At 42.6% G+C, this 17,409-nt stretch overlaps 1 protein-coding gene across 4 annotated transcripts in view; it reads left to right on the top strand.

Moving 5' to 3' along the window:
- RFX3 (regulatory factor X3) overlaps positions 1-17,409 on the top strand; it is a 233,201-nt gene that overhangs the window by 189,089 nt on the left and 26,703 nt on the right. For all 4 annotated transcript variants that reach the window (XM_038401621.2, XM_043514522.1, XM_043514521.1 and 1 more), the window contains 3 exons: positions 998-1,117; positions 15,285-15,406; positions 17,275-17,387. In XM_038401621.2, coding sequence (XP_038257549.1) covers positions 998-1,117; positions 15,285-15,406; positions 17,275-17,387 — 355 coding nt within the window. The remainder of the gene's footprint in view (positions 1-997; positions 1,118-15,284; positions 15,407-17,274; positions 17,388-17,409) is intronic.

Raw genomic sequence — 17,409 nt, 5'->3', positions numbered from 1 at the left:
CTGGAACAGCTGTGCGACAGCTACAGCTCCCTGGGCTACTTCCCATTGCCTCCTCCCAACACCTTCTTTATCCTCACCATAGGACCTTCCTCCTGGTGTCTGATAATGCTTGTACACCTCAGTCCTCCAACAGTCCGCATTCTCACTCTCAGCTCCTAGTGCCTCTTGCTCCCAGCTCCTTACACACACACCACAAACTGAAGTGAGCTCCTTTTTAAAACCCAGGTGACCTGATTAGCCTGCCTTAATTGATTCTAGCAGCTTCTTGATTGGCTGCAGGTGTTCCCTGTTACCTTACCCAGGGAAAAGGGACTTACTTAGCCTGGGGCTAATATATCTGCCTTTTATTACTCTCCCATAGCCATCTGGTCCGACCCTGTCACTATATATAGCTATATATAGATATATAGTGACAGGGTCGGACCAGATGGCTATGGGAGAGTAATAGAGGACAGATATATTAGCCCCAGGCTAAGTAGGTCCCTTTTCCCTGAGTAAGGTAACAGGGAAGGTTCCAGAACAATCAGGAACCTTCTGGAGACAATTAAGACAGGTATATATGAATAAGATTAAAACAAAGACCATTATAACAAGTTTCTTGAGATCACTGACATTGAAGTTTAGTTGAAACTTTAGATTACCAAATTTAGTTTGTCAGGATTTTTTTCCACAGATTTATTATGGATCTTTTGGATCTGGATTATATGGATTATTGTCTCTGCATATGAGTCAATTTAAGGGGCATTTACTGGGCCTGATGCTCCTGGTTTACACTGATGTAAGGGAGAGGAGTTGATCTTATGAACCCAATGGTATTATACAAGTATAAAATTGATGAATCAGGAGGAGAAATTGGAGAGGAGAATTTGGTCCAATTTCTGTACTCTGTTTTCTAGTAGAAGTAAATTGTAAGACTTTAAAGAGAAAAAAAAACAGTCTGATAAATGATTTCTGTTTTATCAACTTTTTTCCCCCTAATTCTTATTCTTTCGTAAAGGGGGAACTCGAAATATCATTACTATGGGATTCGTGTCAAGCCTGATTCTCCTCTTAATCGGCTACAAGAGGACATGCAATATATGGCTATGAGACAACAACCCATGCAACAGAAACAGAGGTACAGTGTGGAAATTGTAACTATATTAAATATTTTTTCATATTTCTAGCACTTGAAACCTGGGAGGATTGCTTCAGTGTGATGCCAAACTCCTTTCAGCATTTTTGGAAATTACTTGTCTATATTAAGTAGTTAATAAACCTCTCTAGTATGCATAAATTTTGCAGCAACAGGGAGTAAAGTTGTCTTTTGCATTTTTAAAGGAGTGTGGGATGCTTTTATTTGTGCTTCTTAGTATTAAAGACTTATTTTCCATTCTGACCCACTAAATAGATACTGTTATTCTTGCATGGAGATGGTATGTATTGCAAATGGGTTTTTTTTCTCCCTCATTGGTATTTTAAAAAGGTATTGTAAGGAGAAGCTGTGTGATGTAGTATACTGGGCATCAGGAGACCTTTGTTCTATTCCCGTTACTGGGGACAAATCAGGCTAGATTTACACCATTCTTTGTTAGAAAAAGATTTGGGTGTGAGTTCTTTTCCATAATGTGTTAAGTTCTGTGCTAAAAAAATTATAGAAGTATTAGGATATTTTCTTGATTCAGAGATAATTTCATTAAACTTTGAATTTCCTCAAAAAAAGAAAAAAGGTTTAAAAGACTGCAAGAGATGGTCCTGATATATTTCTTAAAACACTGTATTCTTGTTTACTAGTCTCTAAAATTCCACTTCTAATGAGATCAGAATTGAACTTCTGTTAAGTTTGTTCTGAAGTTTCCAGATTCCAGTTAACCAAAATGTTTCAAAAGACGATGGTAAAATTACAAATATTGATACTAAAAGCAAAGTATAATATAGTTGCCTTGAAATTTATCATCTGGACAATCTTTTGGATTATTTTCTCCCAAATTGATTGAATCTGATAAGATATTTTGAATTTCAAACTCCATTGTTCATATTTTACTATTACATCTTGTATGTGGCCTTATAAGACAGTGGATCAGATTTAGCCTGGGATTGACTTCCCCTTTGCAACAGGAAACATAGTGTATCATCCATACCCAAAAAGAGGGGAGGTCTTGACCAGGAACCAACATGACCAGTGTCGTCTAGATATGTTTTGATTAAATGTTTTCTCTCAGTGAGCTGCCACTAGTAGTGCTTCTGTGGAATCCCAGCTGTAATTTAAAGCAGCTGGGATTCCACAGAAGTATTTCACTGGAAAATTCCAAGGAAGGCAGGTGGCAGTAAAACCATCGGTCTTCTCTTGGCATATGTAACCACTAGAAACCAAGATGGCAGAGGGAGACTGCAGAGATTTGCATATGTTTGAAAAAGAGTGCCTTAGACATGTGGGTTCTAGGGACAATGCAAGACAGATACATATATATTTGATAGACTGACGTGATACCACAGAAGGAAATATTTGATATCTTTGAAATCAAGGAATCCAGAAAAACTCAGGAAGTCAACGAAGACATCTCACAAGCACTACAGAAAGAGGGTCATAGAAACAGTTTTATTGAAGGAGCAATCCCATACAGTGTACTCAACATTCTTTGTTGTCTCAAAAACAATCAGGACCTAAAAGCCATCTTCAGTCTCAAAGCACTTGATAGGTTCACTTGAAAATCAAAGCTCATCATTTCCACGAGTAGTAGCAATGGCAGTTGTAAATATTTATATTATGATAGCATGCAGCGGCTTAGGGCCTCATTGTGGTAGGACTGTACAGACACAAAAAAGAGAGAGTCCCAATCCTGAACGGCTTAGAGTCTAAAGACACAGGCTGAGCAGTCAGAGATGTAGCTATAACATACAAGCAAATGAGTATGGTGAAGAAATGGCATTTTTTTTAAGTTACATGTATTGTATTTTGTTTGTTTGCCTGCTTTTGTTGGTGGTGGTGTTTTTAATGGGGGTTAAAGATATGGAGGAAGGGAATAAGAAAAGGAAAGAAATGGAAGCATTAATTTCCAGTATCATCTGCAGAAAAGACCCAGGTTGATTGCAATATATTATCATGTTTGGCTTTATACGCTACACTAAAAAGTATGGAAGTGTAACATTATTTTTTTCTCAAAAAAAAACAGTATAATGCAATCTATAGAACTATGTTATAGTTTGGTTATAATATCATATCTAGAGCAATGTTAAAGAAATTCAGGTATTATAATACTAATCAGCTTCCCAATTTAGTTTTTAAGAAAAGAGCCTTCGGTTTCCTTTTGAACAAGCCAAGGTGTTTGGACTGTGCAGTTGTAGAGCTGATGTAACATCATGATCTAAAAATGATTTAGTTCTGCTTTGGCTTCCAGCCAGATAGATATGGCTCAACACTGGTTGTTGCTTTGCTAAATGTTGGAACCCTCATTTGTTCATTGTTATCTTCTGATTCTCATTTTCATCTTAGCTATAATTAACTTTTCCATTCTTGGCATTGAACTGATGAGAGATTTTAAAAGTTGTTTTTCATCAAAGAAAGTTCAGATTCCTTAGACTGTCTAATGTTTTCTTGCCTTTGGTGGCAAATAGATGCATTTCTAATAAGGTCACCAGGTCACTTGTTGGAGATTCATTGTAGATGTGCAACAGTGCACTTGCAGGACAGTTCTGGCTCTTCAGATACTATTTAACAGCTAGCATAACCTCTGAACCAATCCACACACCAAAGAGTACTAAAAATATCTAAATATTTTTCAGATATCTGTACATTATCTATAGGTTTTTGTGTATACAGTAAGTTATTAAAGCATTTGGGTTTCTTTGATTTCCTAATCATTAACAGCTTTAGCTTTTGGTTGCTTGTGGCGCTGCAAGCTGTTAAAATTACCATTTGCTTTTTGCTAATTTTAAAACCAGGGGCTGCTTTTTTTCCATTAGCATCAAGAGCAAGGTCTTCTGTGGAACAAAACATTAAAATAAGATTACATAGCTTGGTATGTTACAAACAGCTCTCACATACTGGATCAGTATGCCAAATTCCTCTATTAAAAAATCATGAGTCAGAACTGCAAGTCATCAGATTGGCTTAAAGGGTTTTTTTAAATAATACATTCTGAAGTCTTTCAATTTGCTTTTTGTTTGTTGAGCCTTCAGGGTTCACATTTTCCAGCTTTTGTCAGCAAACCCATTAGGGATACAAACTTTTTTTTTTCTTCTTCTTCAATGAAAGCTCAGAATCTCACTTAATAGTATGACTCCAAGTCCTGAATCTTTCAGAAAAACACCAAATTGTGTGAGACTCACAATAAAATCATGAAAGTTGGCAACATTGCAACAGAAAAATCTTTAATCCTTAAGAACTTATCCAGAAGGGGTATTGCCTGTTTATATAACTTCTTTTTATCACTTAGTCAGTCCACTGTGACTTCTGTTCCTTCATAGTCATAGACAGTTTTCAATTCAGTTTTCTTTCTTACCATTTTGCTTGTGTGTCCATGTAACATCAAAGAGGCATCTTGCCATGCATTTCTATTCTTTAGTTTCTGCTCCATTTCCTTAATAAATGTAGGTGGTTTGTTGTAGAGAATTTGAGTCAATGGCTATTTATATAGTGCCATTGTAACTTTACCTGCAATATGCTCAGTAGGATGAACTGGGGGGAAATGAGAGAAAGGGAGGCTGGAGAGAAGTTTATGGAAGTCCAGATATAACAGAGTTTACTGATCTTTTTTGGGAGGTTATAGACCCAGCACCGCCAGTTCCAAGTTTCAGCCCTAGAACAAGAGTGTTCTGGGAGATATAGTTCCACAAGGGATGCTAGAAATCACAGGCTGGGCAGCAATGCATGTGAGGAGAGGAGGCAGAGTTATAAAAGAGATTATTTTCCTGGGATGCCAGTTTTCAGAAGTAATGAGTCAGACTTCCCAAAATCACGAGATTGGCATAAAAATTATAAGATTTTTTTAAAATACGTTTTTGCTTGCCTTCTGATTTTGTAATCTTTTGGGGGTAAACCTCTGATCCCCAATTTCTGTGATCATTTCAGCTTCAAAATTTACCCTTAAATATATGCATGAAAAGGCAGGCTTTTTCTTCAAGCTGCTGTGCATGTGGATTCTACTCATGGGTGAGCTGGCACCCCTGCATAAAAGATTGGGTTTTTTTTTCTAGTAGTGCCCTCTAAGTGTTGTGTAAGCATTTGTCATGCTCCCCCTCCCAAGAGTGTAAGGGACAGCATGAGCCAATCACCAAACAATTCTTTCTAACCTCCTGGGGAGTGGAACCCCATTGAGAGGAAATTCTATGAACTTTGTTATAGTGCCTAGGGTTGATAGAATTGTGGGAACTGGTAACCAGGGCCAGCTGTACAGTTTTTGCCGCCCCAAGCAGTGAAGAAAACTGTTGCCACAGACAGCAAAAGGAAGAAGTTGCCGCTGATTTGCCGCCGCGGCCGGCAAAGAGGAGAAGCTTCTGCCGAATTGCCACCACGGCAGGCGGAACAGAGAAGCTGCCGCAGAATTGGGAGGAGGAACTGCCTCCCCTTTCTAACTGCCGCCCCAAGCACCTGCTTGGGACACTGGTGCCTGGAGCCAGCCCTGCTGGTAACAAAGGATTATGAAGTACCTAAAGAACAGTGATGTTAAGCTAAAGAGCCAAAAGTAGCCAATGCCAGGAGGGAAGTTAAAAAACTATCAAAGTGAAGGAAGAAGCTATGATATAGATGTGTCCTATGGCCAGGATTCCCAAGAGATGGTGAAAGAAAGCCTCCTTTCATTCACTCTGTATCAATAAGGGAAGTTTCCTGGATAGATAGGAAGTACTGTATCTTAGAGATGTTATGCAGAAAGAATCTGCAAGATTTAGACATAGCGTGGATGTGAAGACCTAGAGAGAGACCGGAGTCAAAGATGACACCCAGGTCATGGGCCCAAGTGATAGGATAATGGTGTTGTCCACAGTAATCAAGAAAGGAAGGAGCAGGGAGGGTTTGTGGGGTGGGCGGGAGCTTGAGCTTTGTTCTAACTATGTTGAGGTTAATGAGCTTGAACTGATGGCTAGACTTCCAGAAGGAGAGAGAGGCCAAGATTTTAGTTGGCCCTGCCCTCTGGATGGTCATAGGAACTCCTCACAAATGTAGAAAATTGACACTATTATCTGAAGACTTTCCATACTTTTACTGTACTTGTAGTTAGCCATGTAAAATTCCTCTGAGATCCAAATACCCTTTTCTCTGAATCAAATCTTTTGAAATATGTAATATCCATAATGTGTCTGTATCCTTTATAGCTCTTTCAGTGCTAATAAAGAGGTCTGGGAAAATGAAAGAAATCTGAGTAAAATAAACAGTAGGCGAATTTTAGAAAAGAATGATTAGACCTGGAATACTCTAGTGAGTGGTAAGTATTTTCCATGTCCATAATTAAAGCTCAAAAGGTAACCAGGACAGGCTAGACACTTTGGAAGGAAATGGGGAAGCCTCTCATCACCCATATTGGTGAGGCTTTATTTTTTACTACTCATAAAAGACAGTACGTCTAAGATTGCCTACCATACTCAGCTCCGGGCTTTACTGAACCTCTGGGGAAAAAATCTTCTCTCTTTCCATTTCTCAGCTGGATCCTGCAAGTTGTTTCTCAGTGCTATTGACACTGGTCAACTCGTGAGATAGGTCACACTGTCACCATGCCAAAATTCAGAATTTTCCCCAACATATTTCACATATAAAGCACATTGGAGCAAATGCTAAAATAATCCTGACTTCAAGCACTAGAGGATTAAGTTGGCTTTTATATTTTTAATTAAGTTCTTTCTAAATCCTAGAAATTCTTAAAGGATTGTTTTTTTATGCCCTTTAGGCATTTTGGATTGTATTCCAAAAGCTGAAAAGTTTGTGAAACGACACATTCTGTAGCAACTAGCTAAGCTGTGTTGAAGTATCCGTTTTGGTTAACAGGAATTTTCAGATAAAACCTGATGTTCTCTCCAGTATTTATAATGGCCATTTATAATTAGAAAAGAATTTCCAAATTCCTCCACTCCAAATTGTAGCAATTGCAGGTGCATCCACCCTAGAATCAGGAACCCATGCAGAAAAGTTCTGTAACCATGACACATAGGGTGAAATCCTGGCTCCATTTAAGTTAATGAGAGTTTTATCATAGACTTTAATGGGGCCAGAATTTCACCGTTGGCCTCTATGTGAAGCCAAACTTCAGATAAATGTCCTGGGATAGGGTGGCCATGTATGTACTTTCAGAGTCCTGATATCCCAAAGGTGATCATACTTTAAGTGAACAATCAGGCCACTCTGATCTACATCAACAAAAATGGAGGGAAACCTTCTCCTGTGAAAGTGGAACTGGGCAACACAGAAATGCTGCTGCTTTGGACAATTTATGTTTTGTATATCATATGCTATGTAATTGTGCATTTAAATGTATTTCTAGTGTCCCCACAGCTTTGTATAGGCACCCTTTGGTGTGGAGTTTTCTTTTAGAACAAAATCTAAGTAAATAAATAAGACTCTCCAGGTTGCCATTTAATTGGATCAGAATGAGAACATGATTACAGTCAGCCATTTAATAACAGACTCTCACAGATTGTGCAGTAACTCCTTGCTTAACGTTGTAGTTACGTTCTTGAAAAATGCAACTTTAAGCGAAACGATGTTAAGTGAATCCAATTTCCCCATAAGAATTAATGTAAATAGGAGGGGTTAGGTTCCAGGGAAGTATTTTTCGCCAGACAAAAGACATTATATACATATACAGAAAAAGTTTTAAACAAGTTCTAATCAGGTGATTGTCTGGGGATCTGCTCATGAGCTCCTTGAGTTTCTTCTAAGCGTTGATATCAGGTGGGATATTTCACAGGGAATGCTAAATGATGAACTAGCACTCAGCTGAGCCCTCAAGGGTTAACACGTTGTTGTTAATGTAGCTTCACACTCTACAAGACAGCACCGAGGGAGGAGAGGCAATAGACGCACACGGTGACTGCAAACACTTCCCTGGGGAAACTGAACACGATGATGAACCCATGCTGTCCCGCTGGAGCACACCACTCCCTTCTCCGGATGGCTCATGTACGGCTGCACAAGCGCCGACTTTCCAAAGTGCCAGATGGGTGCTCAACCCCTGGGTCTGCCCCAGACCTGCCCCCAGTCCACACCTTCCCCCAAGGACCCGGCCCACCTCTTCCCCCCCCTTAGGCACACTGTGTCCTTGCTCCTCCCCAGTCTCCTGAATGCCATGAAACAGTTGATTGCAGTGGGTGGGATGCGCAAAGAGGGAGAGGGGAGGCGTTGATTTGTGGGTCCTGCCAGCAGGTGGAAGGCACTGGGGGTGGTGGAGGGGAGCTGATGGGGGGCTGCTGGCCCACCCTGATCCCAAGCCCCCACCCACTAGTTTTGACAGGTTGCTCTTCCAGAGAATCCATCAAGTAATGGTCAAAGTACTGTACTAGCAGGAGGTGGCCAAATGATGTTATAATCGAACATTGCGCAACTTTAAACAAGTATGTTCTCTAATAGATCAGTGATGTAACAACAAAACAGCGTTAACCAGGACAATGTTAAGTGAGGAGTTACTATACCTGGATCAGAGGGGGGGTAGAACAAATCTTCTTCAAGTGCTTGTTCATGTCGATTCCATTCTAGGTGTGTGCGCGCCTACGTGCACGGTCTTCGCAGATTTTTGCTTTAGGGGTATCCGTAGGATCAGCAGAGGTGCCCCCTTGAGTCCCACACCAATACGTCGGTATATTAGGCGCCACCGACCATATGGCCTCTCAGTTCCTTCTTACTGCCTGTGGTGGTTAGTTGGAGCGCCTTTCCTTGCATAGCAAGGTCTAACGGTTTTTCGTCTTTACTGACTTCAAGCCTTAGGGCCTTGTGTAAATAGTTTGTTTATAGTAGTTAGGGTTAAGTAGTTGTTAAGTGTATATGCTGTAGGAATCAGCAAAGGCTCCCCATGAGGGCAAGCCAGCTGCTAAGATCCCTCGGGGCAGTGGAGCACACCAGTCCCCAGAGACAAAGAAGTGCTCTCCGCCTCCACGCCGCAGATCGCTGGAGTCACAGCCCAGATCGTCTGGGGATTGCCTTTGTCATCAGCACTGCGATCGCAGTTCCTGCTGTCTCGATGCAGATTGCCTAGAGGGAGATGCTGGTCTTCATACGACTGGTACTGTTTGCCCTCCCTCTTTTCATTCTGTAGACGCAGGTCGTGGTTGCCTGCCCTGTGGGAGTGCTCTCGGTCATGTCTTCAGTCTCCCCGGCACCAGCACCGGTCCCCTCAATACCGGCACTGATTCACTTGCTCTGGGCACTGGTCTCCAATGGCGACAGTCAGCAAACAGACTAAAGTGTTGACTTTCCACCATGGTCACCAGAAGGGGATTCCTGTGTCAAGGAAGGGCAGTTAAGCCCCTCGCCTAGACTTCATTGGCATGAGTGGGTACCCGAGGCCGTGTTGACGTCGATGGCATGCCTTGGCAGCACGGCCAGTGGGGAGTGCCGGTCATAGCTATGCCCCCTTCACACCGCTCAGGGCCATCGCCTAAGAGCAACAGCGGGCAGCACCAACAGCACCAGACTCGGTGCACGAGGCATGCTTGGAGGTCAACCCAGAGGAGACTGCACCCACCCCTAAGTCTCTCTCCCCCAAGGGGGAAGATGCCTGGGTTGAAAGGTACTTGGGCTACCCTTCACTCATTGAGCATTCATATGCTGCAGTCTACAAGAAAGCAGTTCTGACTGCTCCTGCCACCTAGGCCTTAGCAATCTTGTCCTGGGTCTACAAGGAGAAGGGACAGAGGTGTTAGCTTCAGCCACCGCCCTCCTTCCGCTCACCTGCGCAGTCCAGCCTGGCAAAGCACGTTGGGGGCCAGAAGCGTTCATTTTGAGGGTGCGGTCGAGAGCGACACCCCACTCACCTCTAAGGATCCATCCCGTTCTTTCCTCAACTGTCTTTGTCCCTACTGTTTGGCCTCGTCATGGGTCACCTTGGACCATTGGGTGCTGGAGATAGTGTCTCAAGGCTAAACCCTGTAGTTTTCGGCCACCCCACCCTCCTACCACCTCTCTTTCTTGTCCCTCTTCAGGGGCCCTTCTCATGAGCAACTCCTCATTCAAGAGGTCGAGAACCTCCTGCACATGGAGGTGGTGGAGGAGGTCCCTCTGGACATGACAGAAAAGGGATTCTACTCCCATTTTTTCCTAATCCCAAAAGCAAAAGGGAGCCTCAGACCCATTTTGGACCTATGATGCCTCAACAAGTCTCTCAAGAAGTTGAAGTGTCCCATGATCTCTCTGGCCTCCATCATTACTTCCCTGGGTCTGGGAGATTGGTATGCCACCCTCGACTTAAAGGATGCTTATTTCCATATTCCAAGGTCACAGATGTTTCCTCCATTTCCAATTTATGGTGCTGCTCTTTGGCCTTTCATCAGTTCCAAGGGTTTTCAAAAAATGTATGGCACCAGTGGCTGCTTACCTGAGACATCAAGGGATCCAGGTCTTCATGTATCTCAATGACTGGCTCATCAAGTGCAGGTCTCGGGAACAAGTACAGAGGAGCCTCAATCTGGTGTGTTCCAACTGCCACGATCTGAGCCTGTTAATAAATTATCAAAAATCCATTTTAAGGCCAGTCCAACGATAAGAGTTAATCAGTTAATCCACACGAGCCAGAACCTTTCTTCCAAAGGTTCGTTTTCAGGCCATGTGGGACCTGATGTGCCATGTGAAGAGCCACCCACACACCATGGCTCACACCTGCCTGCGGTTGGAGGGAGTTCCCTTCATGGCCCTTCATATCAATGTTAGAGAGCTAAAAGTGGTTCACCTGGCCTGCCGGGCTTTCTTGCCCCACCTGAGCGGCAAGGTGCTGCAGGTCCGCATGGACAATACCGCCGCGATGTATTACATCAACAGGCAGGGTGGCGCCAGGTCGTCGGCCCTTTGCCAAGAAGGTCTTAGCCTTTGGGACTTCTGTATGTGGCATGCCATTCATCTGGTAGCCGCGCAACTGCCCGATACCAGAAATGTGCTAGCAGATTGCCTCAGCAAGATCTTCTTGTCTCACCATGAGTGGTTACTTCATATGGAGGCGGCCAGTATGATCTTCCAAAAGTGGGGAACTCTCCAGGTGGACTTGTTTACGTCCCATCAAAACAGGAAATGCCACGTGTTCTGTTCACTCCAGGTGATGGACAGGGGTTCCCTGTCAGATGCTTTCCTGCTCCCATGGTTGGGGGCCCAGATGTATGCCTTCCTGCCAGTGCCATTGATCCACAGATTCCTCATGAAGGTCAAACAGGACAGGGTGAAGGTTATCTTGATAGCCCCCGAGGAGCCTCACCAGCACTGGTTCGGCACGCTGATGGACCTTTCGGTAGCCACCCCGCTGTCGCTCCCTCTTTGGCCAGACCTGCTGTCCCAGGACCATGGCAGGCTTCTGCACCTGAACCTGGATGCGTTACACTTATCGGCATGGCTACTGCAAGACTGAATGCAGAAGAGCGGGAATGCTCAACCCGGGTGCAACAGGTCTTGCTAGGTAGCAGAAAGCCCTCCACCAGAGCGACTTACCTGGCCAAGTGGAAAAGATTCACGCGCTGGGATTTGGAATAATGCATCCGGGCTGAGCGGGCCTCGCTGCAGGTGATCCTGGATTATCTCCTGCACCTTAAACTTCAGGGCTTATCCCTGTCATCGATCAGGGTCCACCTGTCCGCTATTTTGGTCTTCCACCCTCTGTTCCAAGGCAGGTCGGTCTTCGCTCACAACATGACAGCCCAGTTCTTGAAAGATCTGGAGCATCTATACCTTCATGTCCAGGACTCTGTTCCTCCCTGCAATTTGAATCTCGTGCTGTCGAGGTTCATGAGGCCTCTCTTCCAACCTCTGGCTTCCTGCTCTCTTCTCCTTCTCCCCTAGAAGTTTTTGTTCCTGATGGTGGTTATGTCTGCCCGCAGGGTATCTGAGATCAGGGCACTCTCTTCAGAATTGCCCTATACCGTATTGTACAAAGATAAGGTTCAGTTGTGGCCACACCCTATGTTCCTGCCCAAGTAGTTTCCCAGTTTCATACTGGCCAGGACATAGACTTACTGGTCTTCTTTCCAAAGCCCCATAAATCCGAAGAAGAACACAAGTTACACACCCTGGATGTCAGGAGGATGCTGGCCTTCTATATTGACAGGACAAGGCTGTTTTGCAAGTCAACACAGCTGTTCGTTGCTGTGGCAGACAGGATGAAAAGTTGCCCAGTGTCTGCTCAAAGTATTTCATCCTGGATGACAGCCTGTATCCGATACTGCTACAAGCTGGCAAGTGTGCCTCCACGGGCGATAGTCAAGGTGCACTCATGGCTCAGGTGCCGATCCAAAAGATTTATAGAGCTGATACCTGGTCATCTGTCCATATGTTCACATCCCGCTATGCACTTAACCAGCAGGCCCAGGACGATGCTGGCTTCGGCAGAGCAGTGCTGCAAGACTGTAAACTCCAAGCCCACCTCCATTGGCACTGCTTGTGAGACACCTAGAATGGAATCAATATGAGCAAGCACTTGAAGAAGAAAAAATGGTTACCTATCTTTTCGTAACTGTTGTTCTTTGAGATGTTTTCCTCATGCCCATTCCATTACCCGCCCTCTTGCTCCTTTGTCAGAGTTGCCAGCAAGAGAAAACTGAGAGAGTGTAGGGTCAGCAGCATCTGATATACTGACACATGGGTGCGGTACTCAAAGGGGTGCCACTGCTGATCCTCTGGATACCACTACGGCAAAAATCTCCGACGACCGCACACATGGGCATGTGCACACCTACAATGGAATGGACATAAGCAACACATCTCAAAGAACAACAGTTACAAAAAGGTAGGATAACCGTTTTCTCCTCAAATGAAGTACCCCCAGGCTGGAATTCTGCCACTCTTCTGAAACCTACACAGTTTCTGTTGTTCTGCATAGGAAAAATTCAGACCTCAGTGGAGGTTAACACCTTTCCCCTTCTGTGGAGGACATTCAGGTTTACCTTGTTTCCGTTTCCTTCTAGTTGCAAAACTTCCGACTAAGCTCCACAAAGATAAAGTATCCATATAAATCCAAACATATTTGGTTGAATTACGAATTTTTCAAAATCACGATTTTCTATCTGTGTTTTTCTCACACAGCTCGTTCCTGGCTTGGAGTAAAAATCCTGAACATCCCCAACACTGTATGCACTGCCTTACTTCATTATGCCATAAATAGTGCAGTTCTTGACAGGACACAGTCAACACAGATCCTCCCTCTGCGAACCAGGAAACCCTGAGTTGAAGTCTGACTTCTTTTACTGACTAGTAGTTAATAGTTCTGTGTCCTTTGCCTCCCTTATTCTTGAGCAAGGCCTTCTACCCCACTGAGGAGTTATACAAGCTGGAAATATAAGCCAACTCTCAGCCATTTATCCAGGCTGCTTTAGAAGGAATCAGTCAAATCTAAGCACTCAACTATACAGCGTTTCAAATGGACCGACTCATGAATTTGTAATCCACTATTTGAGTTTGTTACCCATCATCTAGTGGCTGGTGCACAATGGAGAACAATCTATTTCTGCTGCCAGCTATTATAGTTAATCCTTTCACTTTAGTGGTATAGGTGCCATAGTGTTGAATATCCAGAAGTCAAAGCCTGCTGATAACAGGGAGGTCATAACATTTGCACATAACAATTAATTTTCTTTTAAAAAAATCCTAGCAAATTATCTACAAAAAAAACTACATTGAAAGAATGGTATGATTGCAAAGGCCTGAACATTAAGAAATGCAAAAATTAAGATTGTCCATGCAATATTAATTCTACCTCCTTGTTTACGTACATTATTATATAGGCATTAATTACAGGATCACATACTATTTTTTTTCCACAGACTCTCTGCCTCATTCAATGCACAAGATGTTTGGTGTTCAGAGAATGAATCCAGGGTGTGCAGCGAGTGAGGCTGTTGTTTGTAGGATCCCTGCTTTATTTGTTGCAGAAGTTGGAAGGTGTGTGGTGAATGAGACAGGGGATTGCAGGAAGAAAAAGGATTGTATCATAGCTAAAGGAGTTAAATGCCATCCTGAAGAATTGGATTCTATCCCAGTTTCTGCCATAGAGTTCCTATGTGATGCAGGGCAACTAATTTAAACCATACTTTTCACAGGTGACCATTAATTGTGTGTTCCTCGTATTCTGGGCACTCAGTTTTAGACACCTGGAGCCTGTTTTCAGAAGAGCTGAGTACTCACAATTGCAGTTGAATTCACTCAGAGCATTTGAGGCTCAATCTCTCTTGCAGAAAGATTGTATGGTCAGAAGGAATGAGCTGAGCATAGGGTTGGGCATCAGGAAATTCCTGAGTTTGAATCCTGGTTCTTCCACTGATTTACTGTGTTTCTGTTTCTCTATCTGTAAGATGCTTACCCAGCTACTTCATAGGGTGTTCAGATGATTGATTAGTTAATATCTGCACAGTCCTTTAAATATAAAAATGCTAGGGACTCTAAAAAATCAGGCCTAAGGTGTCTCAGTTTAGGTAGCCGATCATTAAGGTACCCATTAAGTGTAATTGTAGCCGTGTCAGTCCCAAGATATTAATTCGGTTCAGAATATACCTGAAGAAGAACTTTGTGTGGCTCAAAAACTTGCCTCTCTCACCAGCAGATATTACCTCGCCCAATAAAAGAGAGAACCTTACCCACCTTGATATTTTTGCACATTTTGGCCTTAATCTCCCTGCCTCAGTCTCTATCTGAGAAAGCTCTCACTACCACATGTGGTATTGAGGAAATAAATTATTTAATGTACGTTAGGCCCAAATAGTATAGTGATGAGCCATAGAAAAGCTTATGAGGCAAGTATTAATTCTATATTCATTGTAGGGTTTGGATATGGTACAGTAAATAAAGTAAGAGAGCCACATATTGAATTATAAGTATTAAGAGAAATATTGAACAACTTCCTTGTTCAGTGAACACAGTTCAGCTAGACCAACCAGCTGGCCAATCGGAACATAATTTTAGTAAATCAGTGTCCCCAGCCAAATTTAAATTTGAATTAATTCCTGAGAGGAAGACAGCAACCACAGAATCTAGTTGAAAAGAACTTTTATATATTGAGATTTTTTCGAGATGGAAAAATCCAATAGAAGGATAGAGCAACTGAAGTGGACAGAATCATACTGTGTAACAGTGGACTTTTGAGGAGTTGAATAAAAGGATAATTCTGTCTAATTTTGTGTCCAATATTTTTTAGGTACAAGCCTATGCAGAAAGTGGATGGCGTTGCAGATGGTTTCACAGGAAGTGGTCAGCAGACAGGCACATCTGTTGAGCAAACTGTAATTGCCCAAAGTCAACATCATCAACAGTTTTTGGGTATGTGAGGGCACATTATACTGGTGTACAAATAAAAATAAACATCTGGCATCACCATAATTCTCTCTAGACTTAGGGTGTCCCATTCAAGCTGTCATTCATATTGGGGCACCCAGAAGCTAAATTCCCTTTAAGCTGCGCGGCTGCCTATTAAGCCCTGTGCAGAGGCTTAGGGCTGCGATGGGGAGAGGCGCCTCTCCCCCAGCATGGACCTGCCCCGGACTTGCCACGGCTGAGAGAGAGATGCCCTGGCCCCAACCGAGCCCCAGCATGGACCTGCCATGGTTGGGGGAGAGGTGCCTCCCCTCCCACCCTCAGCTCAGGTGCTGCTGCAGGGAGAGAGAGCTGGGGGGAGTCCTCTCTCCCCGCCGCAGCCCCCAGGCAGCCTGCACCTCAAACCCCTCATCCCCAGAGCCCGCACCCCCAGCCAGAGCCGCCCCAGCCCTGAGCCCCTTAGCCCCAGCCCCACCATGGAGCCCTCACCCCCCCGCACCGCAATCCTCTGTCCCAGCAGTGAGCCCCCATCCCACACTCCAAACCCCTCGGCTCCACCCCCACCATATGTATTTTGTTATGTGCACTAATATGGAGGTGATGTGTCACACAGCACCTCCAGATTGTTGCAAATAACAAAAATTCATTCTGCATATGCGTGGAAAAAATTGGAGGGAACACTGCCCAGAAGTTATATACAGAAACTATATGCTCTACATCATGAAGCTTATGCAATATTTCATATACCTCATGTATGTATAGAAGAAAAGTTGTGCAAAATCTATATTTGCACTATAATTGTAAATATATACTGCAACACAATTTACTGTATATATTGTGTGCCAAATTTACAGTCGGACTTAAAACTGATGCCTTAATATTTGTGCTCACATCCATTGTATGCTTCACTCCTGAATGTGTGTGTAAAATGGGGTTACATTCAAGCTTTGCAATTGCAATGTAGCCATTACCATTTGGAAATATAGCCATGTATGCTATATTTTTAAATGATATAATCTATACTACTGTAGACTGAAAGGACCAAAATTTGAAAACTTGTGGTCCAAGGTCTACATGCACAAAAATGTGTAATTTATGCATACATCAGTTCATGAGGCATTTACCAGAGGTGAACATATAAATCATATATATGCACACAACTGTGGTAATTTAATAACTATTTGCATATATAACCACCTGATTTGAACATGCCATTACATAATTGCACACTTAGCATTAGGTTCATAAACTGGGATTTTAAAAGCACTCACCATTAGCCTAACTTGGCTCCCATTGACTTCAGTGGGAGTATATTTAGGCCAGTGGTAACTGTTTTTGAAACTTCCACCCATAATTGATCACACACTTTTTTTTTTTTATGCTGTATACTCAAAGTATGCATTAGGTATGTATTAAAGTCCATTAAATTCCAAATGTAAACACTGAATACTCTGACAAATATGCTACTGAATGTACTAAAGCTATTCAATGGGGCAAAATAAAACCTAGTCAATATGAATATGCTATAAACTCACATATTGTACTTTATTCTGTGATTTACTGAAAATATCTTGTAGACTGAAATACCTTAGTGCTTGCCTTTGATGTACAGACATGTAGGATATACATAACTTCATTTTAGCATGTTATATATCCTGTAGTATAATATATCTTGTACTTAAAAAAATAGTTTGTTTAAAATTTTGTGTTGATGATTTTTTATTGCTATTTATAAAAATATGGAAGTCTTTGTTCTTTGGGTACTATACCTTTTAGAATTTATTTCTTTGTATCGTTCTTAAAAGTTTTCCTAATTAAACTGTAATTGGTATTATTTACAATAGCTTTCTTCCATTATGTTGTCATGGAAACAGATGCATCTCGAGTACTTCCAGAGTTTGGAGAAGTTGAAATATCTTCTTTGCCAGATGGTACTACGTTTGAGGATATCAAATCACTGCAGAGTCTTTATAGAGAGCACTGTGAGGTAAGAAGAATGTATTTCATAT

This window comes from Dermochelys coriacea, chromosome 5 (assembly GCF_009764565.3).
Source record: "Dermochelys coriacea isolate rDerCor1 chromosome 5, rDerCor1.pri.v4, whole genome shotgun sequence".
NCBI lineage: Eukaryota > Metazoa > Chordata > Testudines > Dermochelyidae > Dermochelys > Dermochelys coriacea.
Note: the sequence above shows the minus strand (reverse complement) of the source record. Positions and strands in the feature narration are given on the sequence as shown.